Consider the following 24,592-nt stretch of genomic DNA (forward strand, 5'->3'; position numbering starts at 1 on the left):
AGAACAGAGTCCCAAGAATAGCTGCTCTCGGTCCAGTGGTGCTCGCCACCAAATTTTGCAAATTGACTCTGACTTTTCTCCTGATTCTGCCTTTTCTCCCTCGGGAAGGCAAGTCTTTGGTCTGTGTAACTCTTAAGATGGAAGTGTGTGTAACTTCAAAATCCATCTGCGTAACCTCAGATACTCATAACTCATTGCCGTGCGTGGAAACCTTGGCACAACCCCGCAGGCCAACTATGTGGAGCCCATTGGATGCCCAGGACGATTTCAGAGCCTGACAGGGCCTGCGAGTCTTGTGTCTTCTGTTGAAGCGTTGCTTCTGATCGCTTGCTGGGTTGAGTTCTGGCCCCCTGCCCTCTGGGTTTGGAAGGGGGAGCTCGGCCAGTGGTAGGAGGCGTACACAGTACCGCTGTGCACATGGGCTGGGGGCGCAGCATTGAGTCAGAAAGGACAGGGACTGAGGATACTGAGGAAAAAACAAAATGTAATTAAATCAATATATTCTTTTGTTATTGATAGCTGATGGCAGACACTGTTTCTTCCCATAGGTTAGCAGTGTAAAAGGAATCACTAGTGAAATTCCCAATCATGTGTTTCAAATACTTCATGAGACTAGCTTTGATGGCAAACCACAGGTTCCTTTTCACACAAGCTATTTATGCCTTTGGAGTTGGTCCTTGAGACCTTGAATTTTAAGGGTCATTCTTCCCAAAATATATGTGTTTATCTTAGCAACCTGGGGATCCTGGTGGAGAACGTGGGCAGTTTTAAGGGTGGATTAGTCCCACAGTTGTTGGGACATTAGTCACCTCGTGGAAGTTCTCATCTTCAGTCCTGCAAGTAGTTCTGGGATGGCAGCCAGGAGGCTGGAGCCGTGTCTTAGCGGGCCTCTCGCTCCCCGTGGAGGAGCCTCCTCCGTCTACCCATCCCGCAGCCCCACCAGCCCCTGTTTCTCAGTACAGGGCGTCATTCCAGCACCGTGGGAAGGGGTGGGCACAGTGCCGTGAATACAACAGACTGAAGTCCTGCTCTCTTGGGGCTGTCATTGTATTGGGGAGGAAGGGCCAGTAAATAATGAGTAAGCGGATCAGGTTCAATATCCTGGAGTGAAGGGGGAAAGTAAGATAGGAGGATAGTAAGGGGTTGACTTTTAAATATAGTGCTTAGGCCAGAGTCTCACAGCATGGATAGTTCATCCACAACTTGAAAGAGAAAGTGGGTGGGTCATGTGGCTCTGAGCAGGAAGAGCTCAACACTCAAGAAAATTAGCCACGCCATGGGGATTCCTGTGGTCCTGACACAAGAAGGTAGCAGGTGACAAGTATGGTGAGGAAGTCACAGAGCTGAGACGCCTCCTGTCTTCAGAGTGTCTCCCTGTCTAGACTAGCTTGCGTGGCTGGTCTCCACTCGGGACCACCGCATTTACTTTGTCTCCTCCTCTGGGTCCTCAAGACGTTCCGTGGTGCCTACTGAGGCGGTTTCCCATCTTATCCCCACAAGATCTGTACAACTTCCAGTCTTTACTGCTAATCACATCTCATGTGCAGAGAAGGGCCCCACCCATGGAGAAGCTGCTAAGCATTTGTATAACGCTTTGTTCTTCCCAAGGTCTTGCTGGGCACCCAGAACAGTTTCTCTTCCCACTGCATTAGGACAGGGCTGACAGAGTTATAGATGACATCGCCTAGCAAGGGATAGGACTGGTGATGTAAATAACTGGGATTATGATCATGAAACCTGTATCTTATGATAGAAATGATTGTCGGGGCGCCTGAGTGGCTCAGTCGGTTAAGCGTCCGACTTCAGCTCAGGTCATGATCTCTTGGTTTGTGAGTTTGAGCCCCGTGTCAGGCTCTGTGCCAACAGCTCGGAGCCTGGAACCTGCTTCAGATTTTGTGTCTCCCTCTGTCTCTGCCCCTCCCTCACTCGTGTTCTGTCTCTCTCTCTCTGTCTCAAAAATAAATAAACACGAAAAGAAAAGAAAAGATTGTTACAGAGATGCTCTTGCAGTTTCTGACTTCCATCTGCAACATTTTCCCAAGGGGTAGCCCCCTCTCAGCTTGAATAGCTCCCGTAACAGGGAACTTACTACTCCTCAGACAGCTTGTTTCAGTTTTGGAGTGTACTTTGTGAGCTGGGTCCTCTCTATACTGAACTGCCACATGCTGTCACGTCTCTGCCTGCTGGAGTCAAATCAGCTGTGTTTTCTCTCTTGATCTGCTGAGAAGCCACTCAGGTATTTGAAAAGAATAAGCAGTGCACATGTGTCTGATTCACCTCAGACTGAGCACGCCCGCTCATTTTTCCCGTAGGACTGAGTTGAGCATCACTTCCTCCAGAAAGCCTTCTGCTGCCAGCCTCCCCTTCCTTTCCACATGATGGCAGGTCACTCCATGCACAGCCTCGTCGCTGCAGTCACTCTGGTGTTGGAGAGGTCTCTCTGCATGTCTCTTTCTCCTCCTTGGCTGTGTATCTTTTTGTCCTTAGTGGCTTCTCATGTGTCCAGGAGATGTTTATTGAATGAATTGAATGACCAAGTCCTAATTCTAAAACTATATGACCAACTCTTCAATAATGACCAGGAACCTCTCCAGCCTCGATTTGGGGTTCCAGAGGCAGATTAGAAAGCTACAAGACTGGGCACCTGGGTGGCTCAGTTGGTCGAACTACCAACCCTTGATTTCAGCTCAAGTCATGATCTCATGATTTGTAGGTTTGAGCCCAGCATCCAGCTCTGCACCGATAGCACGGAGCCTGCTTGGGATTCTCTGTCTTCCTCTCTCTCTGCCCCTCCCCTGCTCGCTCGCTCTCTCTCTCTCTCTCCCTCTCTCTCAAAATAAATAAACAAATATGTTTTTGAAAGTTTTAAATAAAATTTTTAATTAAAAAAGTTAAAAATTAAAGGAAAACTGCAAGACAACTTCTGGCCTCTGAGTCGGAGGGCTGAGACCTTTGTTTTGAACTGTACTGTGAACATTTTACACACACTTCCAGAAACCATTCGTTTAAGTAAATAGGATTGGAACTTGAGCAGGAAAATCGAGGCATAAACCTGAGTGCTGCATCCAGGTGTTTCTCAGCCCTAATTCCAGCGTGCCCGGTGTTCTGCCACAGGACCTGGAAGACAGATCTGCCCAAAGGAATGTGTACCCTGGTGTCCCTCTCTGTGGAGCACGAGGAAGCCCAGCTGATGGGCGGCGTGCGGGCAGTGGTGATGGACTCACAGTACTTGATAGAACCGTGTGGCTCCGGCAAGTCGAGACTGACGCACATCTGCAGGATGGACCTGAAGTAAGCGCGTGCTCCCGAGGACGGCAGGCTCGCTCCAGAGGCAGAGTCGCCAGGGCCCCGGCTATCATCCTGCTTGCTTATGTCACTGTGCTTCGTTTTTTCACTGCCATTAACGTGCTTTCATAGAGGATCGCTCCCCCGTCTGTTTTCCTTTTCCCCATCTTTCCTGAGCTTCTGACACTCTCCTGCAGCCCTTTGCCTTTTGTTATTTTCAGTGCTGTTCCCACTTTGTGTGCTTCTCAAACACCCTCCTGCGGTGGCTGCTCAGTAAAGGCGCGTCCCCATGTCTTGCGTTCTGGCATGCCTGCTGTCCTTGGGCCACCCCTCCTGTTGTCCTGCATAGAGAAGAAACTAGCTCACTTCCCACCCCCACCACACCCCCATCAAGGCAGTCCTGATGCCCAACAAGTTCTTGGTCTGGGTATACAAACATTGAGTGTTCTCAGAGAATTCCAGAATTCAGTCTGAATCTTCTCTGGGGAGATGGTATCACTGTAAAGCACCCAATGAAGAGACAGACTGAATACTTGGCCGAAAAGCCATTTTCCAGGCATCTGATGACAGAATGCGGTTCTGAGACCCTGGAGGGGTCGGCCCTGAGCTGTAAGCAAGCGCACTGAGGCGCGGGGCGCAGCACAGCCCTGTCTACCATGATAAAGTGCTGAGCTTTGGAAAAAGACTTTCCCACCTCCTTTCTCGTTTTTGTCCCCACAGAGGTCACTCCTCAGAGTGGTACAACAGAGGCTTTGGACATCTGTGTGCAGCGGAAGTTGCCAGAATTAGAAACTCTTTTCAGCCCCTCATTGCTGAGGGTCCAGAAACTAAAATCTGAGTTTTCCCCAGTGTGACATCAAAACTCAGGGAAGAGGAAGTGAACGGAAACACTTGTGGGAGAGAGTGCCCGTGAGAAAGCAAGAGAGAGAGAGAGACTGAGTGACGTGGTTAATGCTTAAAAATGGAAACACTGAGAAGTCAGAATGTTGAAGATGCAAGAATTGCTGAGAACTTTCCTAGCCTTCCTGGAGACGGCTACATCCCTACTAATATAATATTTTTAAAAATCAGAACATTTATCTATGTTACTTAAAGTTAAATGGATTATTCCTTGTGTATTGCCTAATTTGCTATTTAAAGGCTTCTAAGAAGCATATTCTTAACTGTAAATAAATGTGTGTATAGCATATGTACATATGTGTGTATATCTCTACCTTCACTGTATATTTGTACAATATCAATTTTATATATAATTGCGTCTTTTGAAAAGGAACGCGTCTGACTCAGTGAGTCCCTTCCTCACTCATGTGGTTCTTTCCGAGTGGCTCTGGGCCCAGCCCCCCACTGTCCTGTAAGCTGAGCAGAGTCTGCTGCTAACACCCAGGTATGAAAATGTTTAGTCTGTTGGTCCGCCCTGATGTCTAACCAAAGATTAGCTGACCAAAGGAAAACAACATCAAAAGGTTCTTTTGTGTTGTCAGTTTGATTGTATTCTTCAAAAACTGAGTGTGGAGTGCTGGAGAAAGCCAAGAAAAGACTACTTACTCCCTTAAAAGCAAAGAAGTGGGGTAGAAGTCATGACCAGGTATCCGGCTGGGTTACCCGTTGCCAGTGGACCCAGCCAGATGCAGCTTCGGTGAAATGTCAGATGCCCACAGCACAGTGGCGTCAGGGCAAGTGCCTGTAAGAACTTCATTTCCCTGCTGATTATTTCCCTTCAATAATAGCCTTTGCATATTCAAAGCCCAAGGGAGCCTCTGTGTTTTATTGATCTTTCATAGATACATTTTTATCGTGTTTGTAAATGTCATTCTGTATGACCAGTGGCCTGTTTGGTCACAGTTAATTGGCATTTTCTTACCAGTACATTGCACTGAATATAACTCTGGACACCAGACAAGGGGAGGCCATGGTCACTTGAGAGTCCTGGGCCATTACAGCTTCAGGGAATTCTTATTTTGCTACGGAGGGTGTTCTTAAGATATAATTCATTAAACTTTTGCAATCTAAAAGACAGGGTTTTAAACTAACAATAAGACCAAAACTATACTCTGTGATTAGTTTTAGAAAATATAAACAGGTTTCTTAATTTTGTATTTCTTCATTAGCCTGTCAAGCTACCTAGACATTTGACCCAAACTTATTTATTATTGTAGATTGACTCTCCTTAACCCATTGTTAATGGATTTAAGTTGTGGGGTTTTTTTTGTTAATTGTAATTCAACAACTGTAGAGAGAAAGATAAGTTATTATGCTTGGCTTCAGGAAGAGATTTTCTTTGGTAATCCATGAAATTGTTTCATAACTTAGCAACTGATGTGGGAAAGAAAAAAAACCTTAAATGAGTGTTTTCCCTTTCTGTGTGTGTATTGTGTGCATTCATGTTATTATGTAATGTTTTTCCTATCAGCAATGTGCAATTCTTTTATTGAGAAAAATAAAATTATTATATAAGAGTTCTCTATGGTGCAAGGAAAATCATACTATTTCAATTATGACCTAGGAATTTCTTGTTTCCTTGCCTACAAAGAAGTTGCCTGCAAACCCATCATTTTCTACGTGGGCAATGCTCTGTGAGCAAAACAAATTCACTTCTGCCATGCATCTTAAATCCAGCCATCTATTTTGGATTACTTTGATATACATAGACAAGATTAACGAGGTTTAATCTAGTTTAACACTGGTCCAGAGATGGGAGCCTAGGGGTTTGGAAAATACTCTAGACACCCACAGATGAATCGTACTGTATCATCGAGTTCGGTGTGCACACGGATCACCCGGAGATCTTGTTCAGCTGCAGACTCTGACTCGAGCCGTCTGGAGTAAGGTCTACACATCTAACAAGTATCTGGGATGCTTAGGCTGCTGGCGTGAAGACCACACACTGGGAAGCAAGAGGGTACTAAAGCCAATATGATTGTATTCATGACTCCCGTTCTCTTCACAGCACCTGACTTTTCTATTTTTGCACACATACTAATCATGTCACCGCTGCATAACCTAGTGCGTCTGAAGAAATAAAACAGGAAAAAGGAGGGAAAAATGCATCAAGCTTCTTTGTCAAATACCACAGCATTTTATTCATTGTTATCTTGCCAATGGAAATAAAATATGATATTGCATTTAAATATTATATTTATACCTCATGTATATTTTTACCTCAATTGTTGGTATCAATCATCAATTGTAAATAATTGCCAAGGCAAATAAATTTATATGCATTAAATATTTCATATTTTCTATAAAAATGTATGTTGATTTTCATGCTTCATCCTTTAAGTGGAAAACGTGTATTCGGTACGTCTACCAAATACAAGGATGTTGATATCAACATACACGAGCAGTCTGGGCGCTTTCATCTGTGTCTGAGGCATTAAGGGATGGGAAGGGCTTATTTTTTACATTTCATTGCTATTAAGTCTGAAAGTTCTAAAAACACATCTATGGTATTTTTGTTGAGGATCTGGGAAACTCCAGCTACATTTCATTCGTCCACACTGAGTGGACAAGAAATTGAGATGTGATGAAGTGACTTCTGGACACACCACTGGAGCACGAAGAGTAGCCACATCTGACCCTAAGCCTCTGGCCTTTATTCTGTTTGTTCTCTGCTTTACTTCTAACAAATAACTAAAGTAGCTCCTCATTAAGTAAGCGGAAGCTCCCTGGCATTCTCGGCTCCAGGCTGCAAAAGCCACAGCAGCCCAAGAGACCATGTGTCCCCCCAAAATTACCCAAACATGCTCTCTGCTCATCTCCCTCATGCCTTCTCCCTTGATGTAGACGTTTCCCTGTCCTAAGCAAAGGAGAAATTTCATTTGCCCCCTTTCTTCTTCTACATGAAAGAAGAGAGCACAGTGGTCATTCTGGCCGCCACTGGCCACCAACATTCTGAGACCCTAGACCGTAAGAATTCAAACTCGATTCTGAGCATACTTCTTGAAATTCTTAGGGATGGCATTGTTCTGCTGTCTTTTGATGCTTGGCCACACAAAAACTGGTTTTATGTCTTCTTCTCAGGAAGATGATGTACAAGAATGAAACAGACCCCAGCTAAGGGCAGTGGCATCAGTGTATGCAGACTGAACAAGGAGTAGGAGATAAACACTTGCAGTCACAACATTGTAACAGTGCAAAGCCATGAAGTTTGAACCACGGACAACATGGAATGTCGGACATGCCTTAGGCCAACTCCATCCTCTGGAGAGTGAGTGCTCACTTCCATTCTAGCAATCCCACCCATGAGGCCTCCCGGATGCTCCTGTCCCACATCCCCCGTGGGTCCGGATGAGACTCAGAATCTCAAAGAGTGCTCTTCCTCTGCAGCACAGTTTCCTGCAGGGGACGTTTGTTCATATGTGCAGGGCACATCCACACGACCTTGAAGGGAGCTGGGACACTGGGTGGGCCGAGGTGTGGATGCAGAGAAGACAGTGTGGGACAGAAACAGTGATAAGCATTCTTGTGTGCAGCGGTTCTGTTCTTTAAAGTCACCAAAAACTGAGGTACTAAGTACCAAACCAGAAATATAGGGGCACGTTTCTACTCACAACATTTTTGTTACAACATTTTTGTCAACTAATAAATATATAAACTTTGTTCTATGTGAATGTCTGTTTAAACACACCTTACTCAGTATATATTTCTTACAAATAATGATTGAGCTACAGTATTTCTTGATGGTAAAACAGCATCAAGAAAGGCTTAGTATTTTCCTGACCCTAAGTAATGTGACTAAATTTCTTTGGCTTTCAGCCTCACAACAATACCTTTGGCAGGGGGACATCATCTCAGGAATCCACAGATTTAGTTGCTTTCCTTCTTTTCCATAACTTCATCACGCATCATCAGTGCTACTTTCCAGAGCAGCTTCACTTACAGAGCGGTGCACCATGCTGTCAAGTCATTAACATGGAACTCAGAGCCAACAGCACTAAAACTCTTGGCGAAACGAAGTTCATCTGACACGTGTATTTTCCCTGTAAGGCACATTCCAACTTTCTTGCTAGACAGCACTTCAGCATGATACCTGGGGGCCATTTTAAACAGCAAAATCACTAACAGAAAGCACAAAAATGGGGAAAACATGGGACTAAATACACCGTGGAAAAGATACGTCTTTACAACATGAGAGCTAAATCAGGAAGGCAGAGGTCACATTTGCTTGATCTCAGCTGGGAATGTGCATGAACATCAGTGACTCCAGTTCTGTGCCTAGAATGGCCAGGAAAGAGCAGTGAGTATTGATTTGGGGATTATAAATAAGTTTTGGAAAGTAGATGAATTTGCAAGTGCAGAATCTACGTAACAAGGATGAATATATATACAATACCTAGTAGTAAGTTACTGCAAAGTCTATGAAGCCCAGAGGTGGTGGTGACCCCCAGGGACTTCAGAAGAGTGACGAAGGGACTGGCATATGGAAAACCCAGGATGAGGAGGGAAAGGATGGGCTTGGGCATCAGGTGGAAGTTGGGTGTGACTCAGGCAGAGGGTGAGAGGATACAGAGGACAGGAGTGAGTGGGGTAGGAGGTGAGCTGGATGGTCACAGCAGCAGGGACGATGGACTTAATGTTTGAGCCAAAAAGCAGAGAAGCAAATTCACATTTGTGCTGATGGCAGAGACTTAAAATGGGCTAAAAGAGAATTGGCGATTCCTAGACACAGGACCAGGGATATAAGGATACCACACATCTTTGCCTTTTCCTCTCCTATTTGGTTTCTACATACATAGAAATAAAGAGATTGATACCTCTGGCCTTCCTGAGCTGATACTACTTCATGATAACTTGCTTTTCTTTTCCTTCTAGAAAATGTTGCTTTCCCCTAGTCCCTGTTGCTTGAGGAAGTATTTGTGTAAATGTAATGTTCTTGGACAACATCAGAGAAGACACTTTGAAACCAAAATGCCAGGATCCAAGGAGCTCAGATCAGTCTGGGTGCTGTATGATCTGAAGATGCCAAGAGCTGGAATGATGAGCTTACTGGTGAGATCTCCAAGGACAAACTCCAAATCAGCCGAAAGGGCCGGGATGGTGGGCCGACTTCTCCTTCTCTTGTTATAATGCCCATTGCTTGTTGCAGGGGGTAAGCTGGTTTTGGTGACGAGTGAGCTCTGACCCCAGACCACTTTGCTCACTGAGAAAAGGCCTCTCTAATCAGTGTAAATGGAGCTTGACCTGTCACTTTGCAACTTCCCTCAACTCCAGCATGGCCAAGACATGCACCTAAGACCCCTCCCATAGGCCAGACTGGAACCTGCCCTTTTCTGATTAGCCCAGGACCCCATGAGTGCTAAGAAGAAGCTTCTGGAAAGTAGCAGCCATGAGAATGACTAGCGGCTGGGATAAAGGGAGCCCAGAGCGATACACAGCAGAGTGATGGGTGAAAATCTAAGCCAAAGGCCGTCATAACAACCCAGGTAGACAATATTTGTGAAGAAAGAAGTAGAGAGATTTTTAAGGATATTTCTAAGCTGGAATTAATAAGATTTATGTCTTAGTTGGTTGTGGAAGGGTGGAGAAATGGAAGTCGTTACAGATGACTCTGAGTTCCTAGCTTAGAAAACTGGTTTGTGGTTTGTCCTTTAACTGATACAGCGAAAAGGAAGAAGAAGAGCAGATTTCAGAGGGGAGCAGGGGGGGGGGTCCATGTTGGGAAGGGCAGTCAGTGGGCTCCGATCATGCAGTGCTTGCAATGGCTGGAAACCCTCCAGGTGGAGGTACCCACCAGCCAGTTCGACACACAGGACTGAAACCCAAGAGAGTGACCAGTGCCCAAGCTGAAGCTACGTCCCTTAGGTCACCTCAGTTTTGTCATTCCTGCCTCTGCTGACCATATGTTTAATGGTCCCGTAATCCCAAACCAGTGTTTCACATCCCTGTGATTTTGCAGACCTTCTCTCTATCTTGTTGGTCATATGATAACTTATTTATTCCTCAAAGCCCTATTCGGGCATGGACTTTCCTGACCATCCCTCTCGAATCCACCTATTTCTTTCCATATTTCTCTTATTGCATAACACATTGAATTTCATTATTTAGCAATAAATATAACCCTTCCACTAGATTATAAGCTCTTGAGGGCATGGTTGAAACTCTAGATCTTAGACTTTCTGCTACATTATTCTGTAAATTTTGTTAAAATGAAGTGGGCATTAGGACAGAGGCCTAGCGACAATGAAGTCATCACATAGGGACCTTGTATAAAGTTTTCCAAAGCTAATGAAATAACTTACATTTTGTGCTTTGACTACTTCACCTTTCCAAGAGTCCAAAGAATGGAGAATTCGCTGGTCTCCCAAGAGGTTAAATGTGGCTATTTCTGAAATTAGCAAATACTGTCCATCCACTTGCTTGCAGCAAATAATACAGTTTGATTAGTTCATTCATTTAGTAAATATGTATGAAGCATTCATTACGGACCAGACACTGTTCTAGACCCTTAGTCAATAAAACAGTGAATAAAATCAGTGAACAAAAAAGACAAAACATTCCTGTCTTCATGGAGCTTTTGGTCTAGTGGATAAAATAGCCAAGAAACAAGATAAATAATTGGCCAGGTAAGCTCTATAGAGAGAAAAAAAGAAGAAGGAGAAGGAGAGGGAGAAGAGAAGAAGGCGAGAGATAGATCAGGTAGTCCAGAAAAACCTTAATGAGGGCTAGGGTGGAGACCGCTCAAACAGATGCCCTATTTTTCTCTCTGGCTCCACTACTTTCTAAAATTACAGTGGTGGGAATGATCAATTAATCAATAACTTCAAGAGACATATTATTCCTTGTGAAAAAAAAGGAAGTACAGGGGCACCTGGGAGGCTCGGTCGGTTAAGGATCCCACTCTTGATTTTGGCTCAGGATATGATCCCACAGTTCAGGAGGTCGAGCCCTGCATGGGGCTCTGTGCTGACAGTGTGGAGCCTGCTTGGGATTCCCCCTCTCCCTTTCTTTCTGCCTCTCCCCAGCTCGCTCGCTCTCTCTCCCTCCCTCTCTCTTTCTCTTTTAAAATAAATTAAAAGCCAACACCAGACAAATGAGTCCCCTGAGAACTACACTTGCTCACACAGAATGGCTGCATCTCCCAAGAGTCAGGAAGTAAGGGAGGCAGATACCAGAAATCCACACGTCCCGGACTGGAACATTTTCCTCTTATGCCTGAATGATGGCAAAGGCCCCGCGGTTCTGGTTTCCAGATAGTTGCACGTCTCAGAGGTCCTCACGGGCTTCAGGGAGCTCTGGAGCCCAGGTGTCTGGTGTGCTCAGGGGAAGGTCTTCAGCTTTGACGCCCTCCTCACACCCCACCCAGCAGCCACCCCTGCTGACAATGATCTCACCGGCTCACTGCAGGCTCTGCACATCTTTCTGCTCCTATCGCACTGACCTTTTGGGGGTCTTCGGTGGGGAAGGCCTGGTTGTCCTCTTGATGCCTCCGAATGGAGCTGCCCCAGTTCTTTCCTAACCCCCCACAGCATGCGTGCCTGAGACCAGGCTGTCACTCGTAGTAAGACTCCACCAATATCCCGGGGACAAGTTCAAAATAATGCATAACTTAAAGCTGTACCTAAAACTGGCCCGTCTACCAGCCCACGGACCCACACCTAACCTCAGAGGCCCCCAGAGCTCCAGCCTACCCTGCCTCACCCCTGCCATGTCTACTCTGAGACTGGTGAACATCTCCACCTGCAGGGAAGGGCCTGCCAGGCCCCAAGCCCACCTCTCCCTAAGACCCTCCCCCACCCCGAGCCTTCCTAATGTGATGAACAGCTGGCATTGATTGGCAAAAGGAACGAGTACCAATTCCAGTTTCATCTACTCATCAAAGGGTGCAACTCCACGCCCCTAACTCCAGACAATAATCACGCAACAGAACTTCATTAATTCACTGCCCTAAATCCGGATTATCTCAGAGAAAACACCACCACGTTGATTCTGATGGGCATAGCAGGAGAGCCAGCCGGGAGCCGCAGCCAGCCTGGATGGGCTTCCTCGCCTTCCCTTCCCCTGCGCCGGCCTCACATCCAGGCTCCAGGGCCGACAGCCTCCTTCACGATGCCTGGTGTCAGTCATCCCGCTGCTACAAAGCTGATTGATGACATTTTAATATGAATGAGTTTCAGACTGAGCCACTCCACTACAGATTTGCATAATTAAGCCTTTTATCTCTTTATTGGGAATCAGGGGGCACATGGATTTCAGGCATCAGCCGGTCGGAGCCAGCTATTTTTGGATTTAGGAAGAGGCTGAAATTACACTACCGTATAAAATAAAGCCTAAACCTGACAGTCAATCTGATAGTGTTCCAGGATGACTGGGGTGGGCTGGAGGATGGCTCCTCTGCGTGGGCCCTACTTTCCTGGGAAACTGGGGCGCTGCGCCTGTCTTGGACCCTTGGGTTGGGGGTGGGGAGGCTCTGCCTTGAATTCAGAAGGGTTCTTCTTGGCAGCCTCCTCCTACCTGACCCTCCCTCACCGTGTCCCTCTTTCCTTCCACGGCTTCAAAGCTGTCTCAATCTGATCTTTCTTCTCTGAAAATTCCTCCTGCCTTTGGTTTCTAAGCTGCTGAGGCATTTTCCAAAGAAGTCCCAAGGATGGTGCCTGGTGTCCATGTTGTCTAAAGTCAGTAATGCGCAGCTTTTCAGGAACTGTGTGTCCAAGGAGAATGCCCATATCACGTGCTAGAAGTGAAGAGCCAAAGGGAAAAGCCTGTCCTGAGGCTGGTGAGGCGACATCTTGTCGGCGGGACACAGTTCCAGGGGACAAGAGCTGCCAGACTGGGGAGCACGGCACACACACAACGAATCAGATGGCTGGGTTTGGGAGCAGTCATCGGTTTCCCTCTGTTAGACCTTTCCCTCCTGAGAAGAGTCACCGAGAGTGAAACCCACGGACACAAATGGAGATGGTGAATTGGTTTTATTATAGTTGCTCGAGTGTTGGCAAGTCCTGTGGAGAGAGACCGCCACTGATCAGAAGCTCAGGGTTTTTAAGGGCTTCGACAAGACAAAATAAGTCAGCATTTAGTTAACCTCAGAGTTTACAGCATTCTATAGTGGTCAAGCATATTTCGACACACAAACATAAGATTAGGCAGAGACCTATCAATTTTAGAGTTCTCTGTCCCCTCAGGAGAGATTTAAGGTCACCAATCATAGGTCCGAAGGGGAGGCAAAGCAGGTGCACAGAAGCGAGAACTTTGCGATTGAAGGATGGGATCTTGCAACAGCATCTTGAAAAACAAGTTAACCGTTAAGTTTTTAATTATGAGTTACAATTTAGGACTTCCAAAGCCTGACTGCCCAACCCTTAATTGTCCACCAGGAGGAGGGGTGGAGAGTGAAACAATGGTTGGCATTTTTCCATTAGGGTCAACTTGACCCGAGGAGGGTCTTACACCACAGAATCCTTCAGTTTTCCTGTTACTCATCATCATAAGGGAAAATAAAAAGGAAACAGGCCTGATGTCAGGTAGACCGTGCAGTCCTCCATGAAGTCAGACAGTTCTAGTTATTGTGGAAAACTCAAACTATCCAGTCGTGTGAAGTGGACGATGCTCTCGGAGGAGCAGCCACTGGGGAGACGCCGTGGTCCCTGGGATCTGCTGGAGCCGCCCTCCGGCGACCACACCCAGGAACGCCCGCTCCAGGGCCGCTCTGCTGCTCCGGAAACTGCAGGACACACAATGTTCCACGCAGGCGCAGTTGCAAGTGGCAAAGGAGAGCACATTTCTTCTTAGTTTTCTGTCAGTTTGCGGCGGGTCCAGGACAAAACACAGCACACGTACGAAGCATGAGAAACAGCAGCTGGCTCAGTGGAAGCGTCATTTCAGACAAACCCACCAGTTGTCTCGCTGCATGGCTTATTTTTCAGAAGGCTGTATGTCCGCTCTGGTCTTCCCCACACATCCCCAAATTCACAGTGAACGGAGCCCCACTCCCCACAGTCCTGACGAGGTGATAACTGCTCAGGGCTCCGATGATTGCAAACCAGGCATGAGGCAGAATTCTTTTACATGAAATGAAGGATTTTAAACCATCGCACACACAGCAGCAGCTGTCGCTTCAGGGAACCGAATAAGGACAGAAGAGCAGTTTTTGAGAAGATAGACAAATGTTTTGTAATTTTCGGTCAAGGATTTGGGAGCATAAAACAAACAGTTCCCCGTGGTCCCACATTCCAGTGCCAAGATGTTATGCAGAGACTGGAAATAGAATGTTCAAGGTGACATTGTGAGTTGGGCAAATCAGGAAGAAAATCTCCCAGTGGCAGTCAGGCCAGTGCAGGGTGAAGGGCACCACACAGTGACAAGGGAATCGAGGCTAGAAGAGGGATCCAAGGATAAAGAGTAAGAAAAACCCAACCAAGCGGCAAGCAGGCATGGTGGCTCACCACAGCATTCTCCAGGTGGAATCGAGAAACAATGGTGGGGCCTCACCGTGAACCAGAACTTCAGACCTGGAAGGATACACACAAGGGAACTTTCTGCTTCCCTGGATGCTACCTGCTCTTTATCTTCCTGCCTCAGGTCCGCCCCAGCCACACGTGGAATACACTCTCTGTCAAGGAAAATGAAGCTCACAACAACTCTAAGCATTGAGGTCTTGCTGTGTGCCAAAGAATCTTCTACACATTCACATATACGTACAGAGGTATGTGGCACTGACGTATCGATGGTCTCGATAATCCAATGAAATAGATACTACTACTTGTACTTTTAATAAAGAGCAAGTTGAGGCACAGGGAGGACAAGTGACTTCCTGACATCACTCAACCAGGACTGGAATTCAAGTCCAGGCAATCTGATCTTTGCTGTGCCGTTTCCCTTAATGAGAAGGGGGGGGTTCCTCTATAATGTGATGATGAAGTCAGCTGTTGAGTGTGGAAGTCAGGAAGCTATGCTTCTAGACAGCAAGATGGAGTCCCTCATGTCAAGCAGTGACCTGTCGCAAGCAACGGCTCAAGCAGCGAAGAACAGTGAGCTAAAATCAGGTAACACTGAGACCCAGCTGAGGACAAACTCAAACTGATAATTAGCAAACACAGAGGACATCTGCAAAGGCCTAAGACTGACTAAATTCCTTTAAAAAGTAAAAAATAATTTTGGAGCACTTGGATGGCTCAGTCAGTTAAGCCTCCAACTCTTGATTTCATCTCAGGTTCTGATCTCATAGTTTGTGGTACGAGCCCCACATCAGGCTCTGTGCTTATGGCTGGGAGCCTGCTTGGAATTGTCTCTCTCCCTCTTTCTCTGTCTCTTGCCTGTGCGCTCTCTCTCTCTCTCTCTCAAAATAAATAAACTTTAAAAAAAAAGTAAAAGGAAGGATTTTTGTAGCAAACTGTGAACTCCTCAGACCCTGACCCCACTGTGCCTGACCACTTCAAAAAGGGAGCTGCCACCAAAGCTTTCCTTTGACTGATCTCCAAACAGAACAGAGATCCTTCATAACTTGAACATCAACAGTGAGTGCTGAGAGCTGACCCAGACCAGACGAGGCCTTACCTCAACAGTGTGCTCACAGACTGACTTCACGTTAGGTCCGTTAACTTCCCATCCATCCCCTGGCCTTGTGTGTTGTATAACAACAAACAACCTGTGCTTTGTGTAACGAAGCCGAGTTAAACACCTGGTGAAATGTCATTGAGTTTGGAACCTGCTTTATCACTGTGTTCACCTTGCTTTAAGACTGAATAAAGCTGACATCCCAGGAAGACGAAACTCTGTGTGTGCACCTTCCTGGCGTGCTGGTGACAGCTGGCCAGGGTAGGGTTAGGCTGAACAGATCTTCTCAAGAATGGCATTTTGAATACAATTGCAAATAATCTCCGTGGTGAAGACACGAAGACCCGAGTGCTGGTGTGATTGCCCGAGGTCCGTGCTATTGCTTGGACGTATGGTCACGGCATTGCCAGGCCGTACATCTCCTGGGTCCTCACTCCTCTGAACACGCAGCCAGGCCAGTAAGTTCAGCCTGACACACAGATGGATGTGCCTGCCCGCCCGTGTCAGTCCTGGGATTCAAATTCGCAAGCAAGTGAGAGCTGCCCTTTGCTGCGGGACTTGGACGTTTGCAGAGCCATTGAGAAAGACATCTTGATTCCCTTCCGCCATGGCTCCTGTGCTCAGAGAGCCTCCGAGCCTGGAGGGAGGGATCAGTAAGGGATGATCGAGATTTCGGTGTTGTGGAGTCCTGGCAATAATAATATCTGGCAGCATTATATTTAGGCCTTGTTTCCTGGCCACAAGGCAAAATACCAAGAAGAGATTCAAAACCTGGGTATAACCCCCAAGAGTCATGTCAGGAAGTCTGAAACCCAGAATGTACTGAATGTTCACAATGTGTAGAGAACAGTAGAAAATAAATAATAATAATAAAATAAAGACTTTTAAAAGGCATTAGTAGTGCAAGGATGAAGAAAAGGAAGGTATAGGTCTCTGCTTGATGCGAGTGAAATGTCAAGAGAAGACAAAAGGCAAAGCAAAACAATTCCTTCCTCATAGCTTCTTCATCTTTCCAACCGTAAGCATCTCCCTCCTGGAAAATGTAGACCAAAACTTGGTTAAGAGAGTGGTTTTAAAATTCTGTATCTCATTCTCTCTCTGCACCACCCCCTCCCCTGCTTGTGCACTCTCTCGCTCTCTCTCTCTTGCTCTTTCAAAAATAAATATTAAAAAAAATCAAGGGACAACTGGGTGGCTCAGTCAGTTAACCACTTGATTTCAGCTCAGGTCATGATCTCACTGTTTGTGGGTTCAAGCCCACGTCAGGCTCCGTGCTGACAGCTCAGAACCTGGAGCTGCTTCAGATTCTGTGTCTCCCTCTCTCTGCTCCTACCCTGCTCACACTCTCTCTTTCTCTCAAAAATAAATAAACATAAAAAATTTTTTAAAATAAAAAAAATATGTCCACAAAGTATTTGATGCTCTTCCCTTCAAGAGGCAAAGCTTAATTCTCCTCCTTGAATATGGGCTGTATTTATTGACTTGCTTCTAAAAAATGGACAGTGGTAGAAATAACAGAGTAAGCATAAAGGTAGGTTTTCATTGCTCTTGGACACACACCTAGAGGTGGAATTGCTGGTTCATATGGTATGTTGTTTATTTAACGTTTAAGGGAAATGGCAAAGTGTGTTCTAAAGTGGCGGTACCATTTTACCTGTGGAACAACAATGTATGACAGGTCCGATTTTTCCGCATCGTCATCAACACTGGTTATTATCCATCTTTTGGATGATAGCCACCTTCATGGTGGTGAAGTCATTCACAGTGTTAAATGTTGTTCACTGTTTGTTTGTCTGTTTGTTTTTAATGTTTTATTTATTATTGAGACACAGAGAGACAGAGCATGAGCAGGGGAACGGTCAGCACAGAGCCTGGTGTGGGGCTCGAACCCACGAACCGTGAGATCGTGACCTGAGCCAAAGTCAGCCGCTTCACCGACTGAGCCACCAAGGTGCCCCTGTTGTTCACTGTTTTAAACTTAAAGCGAAAACAGAATTCCCAAGTGATTGGAGGAAATGACAGAATTCAATTAACTCAAGTTCTAGTTGGTTTTATCGTCACTCTGTTATCGTTGATTATTTCAAATCTGCAGTGTAAATAATCACAGGGATTATGCCCCAAAGAAGGTAGAACAATTCCAAACTCTACTCTCTCGATCCTGAAGAGGGTGAGACAAAGAGCATATTTTTGTGCTCTCTCCCTGGCCCGACACCTGAAATCCCCTTCGGCTGTGCTTTCTGCTTACCTGTACTCTTTTCCCTTTACCTCCTAGGGGCCTCATAGTCAACGGGAGGAGAACAGGGGAAAAGAAAGTCAGATGCATTCCCTCCCAGCTGGAGACATTGGCCAGCACTGGGGGGAGAGAAGATCTCTACTCAGAATCCCTCAAACTTAGGCATGAAAGGGGGTAAACCTTTGAGAGGCACAACTCAGGGTCAAGCAAACGAGGTGATTACCTTAAAAAGACAAAAACAGGTCCCAGTTCAGAGTGACTAGATGCGGACTCTCTGAAACCAGAAAGAATGTTCTGCCCACGCGTGCAGCTGTCAGCAGTGGAACCACAAGAAAGGAAATCTCGGGGGTAAGCACTGGGAATGCTCGTCGAGGTCTGCCTGGGAAGGAGAAATCTGGGCAGTGGACTTGCAGTCTGGTTCTGTCAGTAGCCTGTCCGTGAGGAGACAGAGGCCATGAGCACCCCATTCCCATCTCACTTAATTCCGTTCTGTGTCCACAGAGCTCCCTTCCTTCCAAGGAGGATTTTGCTCTCACGCCAGGGATGCTCATCGGGAGATAATGTGCATGCAGGGTTGGAAGCTGGTGTAGTCCTCAGAGCAGAGCAGCAAACTTAGTTGCTGGGAGGAGGGATCGGGAAAATGCTGAGAGGAAACAACCTCAGGGGGCTTCCGGGTCACAGAAAAAGGCGTGGCATCCCTGTTCCTTGAACACCCTCTGATTCATCAGGCAGTGCCTTAGCAGGTCACAAGTAGTTTTAGAGAATTACTATTCCCAACTATAAGGAACGTTTGCATGGTCAGATATTCTTAAAAACAATAGCCCATAAATTCAGGTAGAGTCCTCAAGAATGGCCATCTGAGGCCTGGGAGAGATCGAGTCCCCATGGTAACCACAGCCTCAAAATCAAGCTGTTTCCCAAGAGCTGATGCTCAGGGCACCGTTAGGCAGATTAAAATTGTGGGAACCATTCTTCCTTTGGTGTTTTAACACCTCTCATATTTAGATCAAGTACAAGGTCATGCAAAGTGGCAAAATTCACCAGGGTATTTTTTATCATTATTGTTTAATGTGTCCATTCGCCCCAAAATTATTTTCCTGTAATTGTCCATCTGGCAAGAACAGAACTGGTCTTAGCAGTATGTCAAGTGTAGTTTCTGAGAAACCTGAAATTTCCCAAAGTCTGTTCTGTTCTTTGGCCAACAAGCTATGAAAGCTTTGTTTTCAAATATTCCATCTTGAACCTCCAGCCTTCCAGATGAGCATGAGTACCAGAGTCATGTGATGAATTGTTTTCTGTTTCTAATACCAAAAAAAGAAAAAAGAAACAACAAGTTCCTCTCGGTATATTCTGTTGCTACACTAGAGACAGGCAAGGGAGGAGTGTGATAGAAGTTTGACATGAGAGCGTTTGTAGAAGACGAGAATTCAGCGCTCCCTAGGAAGAAATTGCAAGCCAGTTTGGGCTGGATTTGTTCTGTCCACTTAGCTTGGAGAGAACTGACTTTCTGTTCAGATCTGTATTGAGGGTCATTGAAACGTAACATTTGCTATAAAGGTTAGCTTATAAACAATGAGTTTTAATCTGTGTGATCTCCATGGATAAGGAGAGAAGGTAGGTCTTCAGAGAGATCATATGACAAAAGTGAAGGAAATCAGGCAGATGATGGCCCTGGAGGAGAAGGAATAAGCCAAAGAGAAAGAGAAAATCAAGGGAAGGAGAGCAGGACTGCATGTGAGGTAGACTGAGGAAGTCAGTGACACAGCCTGTGGCTGCCTCTTATTTCCCAAAGGAGTAGATGGCCTTGAAGATTCGGTCTCATGGTTTTATGGGCATTCCCAGAATCAAGAATTATTATGCAAAGCTTTTTACAGGCATGGATTCCTGCTTCTCTTCTTAATATGCTATAGCTTGAGGACTTAAGAGAAATGTAGCTATTCAGAAATTCACTTGTATAGATTTCTACTGCTGTTTAATTAAAATATTTAAAATATGGAGCTGGCACACCAACGGGCGGGTACATTAAACTGTCAGGCATGGCAAAACGGTTGTGCAATGTTCTGTCTTTTTATGTGGCACAAACACCACCTGACAAACGGAGTGATGAAGAAACATGGAGTGCCTGTTTATTTAATAGGCCGGAAAGATGAAAAAGAACTCTCCCCAGTGTGCCAAGTGCAACATAATTGCTAAAAGAATAGTAGCCACAGGAACAATAAGGTAGAAAAGTCAGGTCTTACGAAAAAGTGACTGAAAGCTTGCCTATTGATAGCCCAGCAGTCCTTTATTTGTTTTTATTCCACAAAGAGAACACAAATGGATATCCTGCTGGCTTTTTAAATAGTTCAGATCCCTCCCTCCTTCCCTCATTTATTCCTTCCTTCCTCCCTTCCCCCACCCCTCAGTCCCTCCTTCCTCTCTCCTCCCTCCCCCTACCCCACCTTCCCTCATCCCTTCCCACACCACGCTAAGTGTTCTGTATTAACAACTTAGTCTTGTAAACAAATATACACATTTGCAAACATGAGTGACACACTTTGGTCATTGTTTATTAGTATTTTTTACAGAAATGCCGCGTTAATACATTTCTGCAGCTGGATTTTCTCACTCAGTGATACTTCATAGAAATCCTAACGGAGTCAACTGGTTTTGCTATAATTCATTCTTTTTAATGGCTGCATAATGGTTTATGACATTTAAAATTTTTTTATTTTAAAGATTGATTCAACCATTCCTCTCTTTATAGGGACTCACCTTGTTTCAGAATTTTAACTGTATGAATAATGCTGTAATAAACATGATACATCCATTCTTATGAAATTATATTATTACAGTATGCATTTTTATTTCTTTGGAATAGCTTCCAAGGAATGAGAATGGTGGATCAAAGTGCATGTGAATTTTTTATTTTTAGAGGATATTGCCATACTGCAGTTTAAACATGACTGTAACAGGGGGCCCCTGGGTGGCTCAGTCATTTAGACAGCTGATGCTTGGTTGCTGCTCAGGTCATGATCTCACTATTTATGAGATCAAGTCCTGCTGTGAGCCCAGAGCCTGCTTGGATTTTCTCTCTCCTCTCTCTGTCCCTCCCTTGCTCATGCCCTCGTGTGCTCTCTCTCTTTCTCTCAAAATAAATAAATAAACATTAAAAAAGTAAAAAGGACTGTAACAATTCACATATCATCTGCAAAATGCAACCGGACCTTTTCCTCTGCAGCCTTCCATCTAAAGAGAATAATAGTGTTACCATTCTATTGTTTTAGTTAATTAGGCTCCTGTAAAGAGCTATTGCACTGTTACTTGAATTTGCAATTGTTTGATTACAGATGATTTTTTTTAATGTTTATTTATTGATTTTGAGAGAGAGAGCGCGCATGAGTGAGGGAAGGGGAGAAAGAGAGAGACAGACAGAATCCCAAGCAGGCTCCACACTGATGGCGCAGAGCCTGATGTGGGGCTCCATCCCATGAACCATGAGACCATGACCTGAGCCAAACTCAAGAGTCTGACACTTAACCAACTGAGCTAACCATGTGCTCCAATTACACATGATTTTAAATATCCATACTTTATGGTCATTTTGCCCACTTTGCATTAAATTATCCAATCCTATCTATTTTTACTCTCTGTTGCCTATTAGTGAAACCCTTGGTATTTTAAAGATATTAACTTTTTATCTGTCATCTGTGATGCAAATATATTTTTACCTCTCCAATTCCTCACTGACCTTGTTTAAATCTTCTGTGGCTGTTGTTTTCTTGTCTTGGGTGAGAACATTCTCCACAAATCCTAAATGGTATATAGAGGCTCCTAGATTTTCTTACGTAATTTATATAATTCATTTATCTACTCTTGATTTTTTTAAATCTAATTCTTTACACTGAAGTCTTCAGTTATCTAGGATTTATTTATGTAAATGCCGAGAGAAAAGTGTACATTTCTATTTTCTTCCAGATGAATAGCCAATTGAGCCACCTTTCTTCTCACACTGACTAGAAATATGAACTTCATGACAGATTAAAATAGTGCGTATTTTAAAATCTAGATTTTCCATTCAATTATTCTACCATATTTATTTCAAAAACAAATGCCCTATTTTTTTATTATAGTGGCTGAATGGAATGTTTTAATATCTGCCCTCAATAGGTCCTTCTTTATACATTTTATTCTTGGGCTTCTAATTTTTTTCAAATAAGCTTTAAGAACATTTTATATTACTTTTGTGTTAGGCTTCTAATTAGAATTGTGGTATAATCATAATTAATGTACGTATAAATATTATATGTACATGCATATAGTGGATTTGGGGAGGTCTAACATTTTGATTACCTTCAGCCTGTAAATCTAAGAACTTAGGTTATATCTAAAAATTTAGTATGCTTTTCCATTAGTTTGAGTCTTGTTGTTAGGATTTTATACTTTCCTTTGCACAGTATTGCCTTGCATTTTATTGCAACCACAAATTAATTTTTCCCATGTTCACATTTAGGTGATTTTTGCTATTCATTGTTGTGTGCTATTTTTCTGTCTGTATATCTTACCAATTCCAGTGCCTTTTTCTTAAGTCTCTTGTGTTTTCTAAGAATATAATATTATCAACAAAAAGAGAAAGTTTTATCCTTTCCCTTCCAATGTTTATACAATTATTTTACTGTGTTTTCTTAACTACATTTGCTAGAACCTCTAAGACAATGTTGAATAATAATGACAAGAGCAAGCGATCTTATCTAGTTCCTGACCGTAATTAAAGTGACTTTAGTGTTTTGCCAGTTAGGATAATGTTTACTGATGCTTTGTCGTCTATATCATACTTACAAGGCTTCCTCATGTACATACATTATTAACAATAACTCCTAGGGCTCCTGGGTGGCTCATGTGGTTGGGCACCAGTCATGATCTCCTGGCTTCCTGGGTTTGAGCACCACATCAGTCTCTGTGCTGACAGTGTGGAACCTGCTTGGGATTCTCCCTCTCTCCCTCTCTATCTGCCCCTTCCCCACTTGTGCTGTCTCTGTCACTCTCAGAATAAATAAATAAACTTAAAAAAAGAACTACTGAATGCCTATTATATGTTTATCAGCATCTTTTGGCATGTTCACTTATTTTTTTGGCTTTAATATGTTGATTTAATAAATTACAATCCCTGATTTCCTAATACCTACACTTCATTCTTGCAATTCACTCTATGAGGCTGTAGTTTCTTAGTCTGTTAACATATTGCTGGGTTACTGTGGTTAATATCACACTGAAAATATTTTGCATCTAAGTAGAGTGATATCAATCTTTTTGCAGTAACTTTATCAGGTTATAGGAACAGGATTGCTTTTACCAAGACAGTGAGAACTGTCTTCTGCTCTCGTCGTAAATGGCTCAGAATGGCTTGCCCTTTAACGTTAGTGTTCAGCTATGAAATCATCACATTCTGTTAACTTTTTCAATAATACATTTTTAATCACCTTTATCATCTCTTCTATGATGCTTGGTCTAATTCAAGGTCTCTACTTCTACTTCAATATTAATAATTTATATTTTCCTCAGAGATCATCAGTGTTTTTTAGTTTTCTGAATTACCTTTTGGAGATTAAGGTTTTCTGTGTGGTCAAGTACATGATCAACTATTTTTATAAGTAATGCATGGATTTTTTTTTAAATGCGTGTTCTTTGGAAGTCAGTAAATAAAAAGATTTATGTTTAATAAATAGAAAAATTGTGAATGCACCTTGAAATGGACTCCAGCTATAGGCTTGGGATAAATAGGTCCACTTTCCACCTCTCCCTCTGCCCATCTCCAAACTGTTCTGGAGCTCTCTTCATCACACCTGTCCTCGGGGGCTAGGAAACACTTAGGTCTCAGTTTCATGTCACTTCCCCCAGGAAGTCCTCCTTCATACTCTAAACTAAGTTGGGGAAACAGTCTCACAATCCATAGAACATTTTGTCCTTTGCACGTTTCTTATTTGTAATTATAGAGTTGTTTGCATAATAAAGTAAGAAGACTTCCCCCACTAAGTAAGTTCCATGAGGATGGAATAACGTTGCTTTATCTTATCCTCAAAATGTCAGCTGAACATGGTGAGTGCCCGGCACATAGTAGGCATGCAGTTAAGTGTTTCTTATCTGAATGAATGGTCTATTCACGGGGGACTGGTAATTTCCACCAGGGGCTGGAAGCCCAGGTCGCCTCATCCAAGGACGATGAAGCAGACACGCAAGGAAAACAGCAGAGTTGAAAGCTTGAGGGGGAAGAATGTGCTGGCTCCCAAGAGCCTATCCGTCTCAGGTAAAGTCTGAGTCAGAGGCCCAGTCGCAGTGCCATTCCTCAGGGTCGTCAGACCTGCTGTGGCCTTGAATTCCACTTGTTCTTGAAGCTGAAAACTGAAGCAGATTTTCTGAGTTTTTTACCAAACGTCTGTTCTCTGTCCAGGATACCACATTTCATGTAATTGTCATGTTCCTCAGGCTTCTCCTGTTGTGAGTATTTCTCAGACTCCTATTTTTTTTATGACCTCACGCTGCTTTTTGTGCTTTACTTTATCCCTTCCATGTTACGCTCACTTTGTATTCAGTTTGGTTTACTTT

The 24,592-nt window shown here is 44.3% G+C and overlaps 1 protein-coding gene across 1 annotated transcript in view; it reads left to right on the top strand.

The window, feature by feature from the left end:
• STARD13 (StAR related lipid transfer domain containing 13) overlaps window positions 1–6,418 on the top strand; it is a 239,471-nt gene extending 233,053 nt beyond the window's left edge. The window contains exons 13-14 of the mRNA XM_029936862.1: window positions 3,115–3,291; window positions 4,006–6,418. Of these exons, the coding sequence (XP_029792722.1) occupies window positions 3,115–3,291; window positions 4,006–4,123 (295 nt within the window). The 3' untranslated portion in view covers window positions 4,124–6,418. The remainder of the gene's footprint in view (window positions 1–3,114; window positions 3,292–4,005) is intronic.
• The last annotated feature ends 18,174 nt before the right edge of the window (window positions 6,419–24,592 follow it).

Source organism: Suricata suricatta, chromosome 4, assembly GCF_006229205.1.
Source record: "Suricata suricatta isolate VVHF042 chromosome 4, meerkat_22Aug2017_6uvM2_HiC, whole genome shotgun sequence".
NCBI lineage: Eukaryota > Metazoa > Chordata > Mammalia > Carnivora > Herpestidae > Suricata > Suricata suricatta.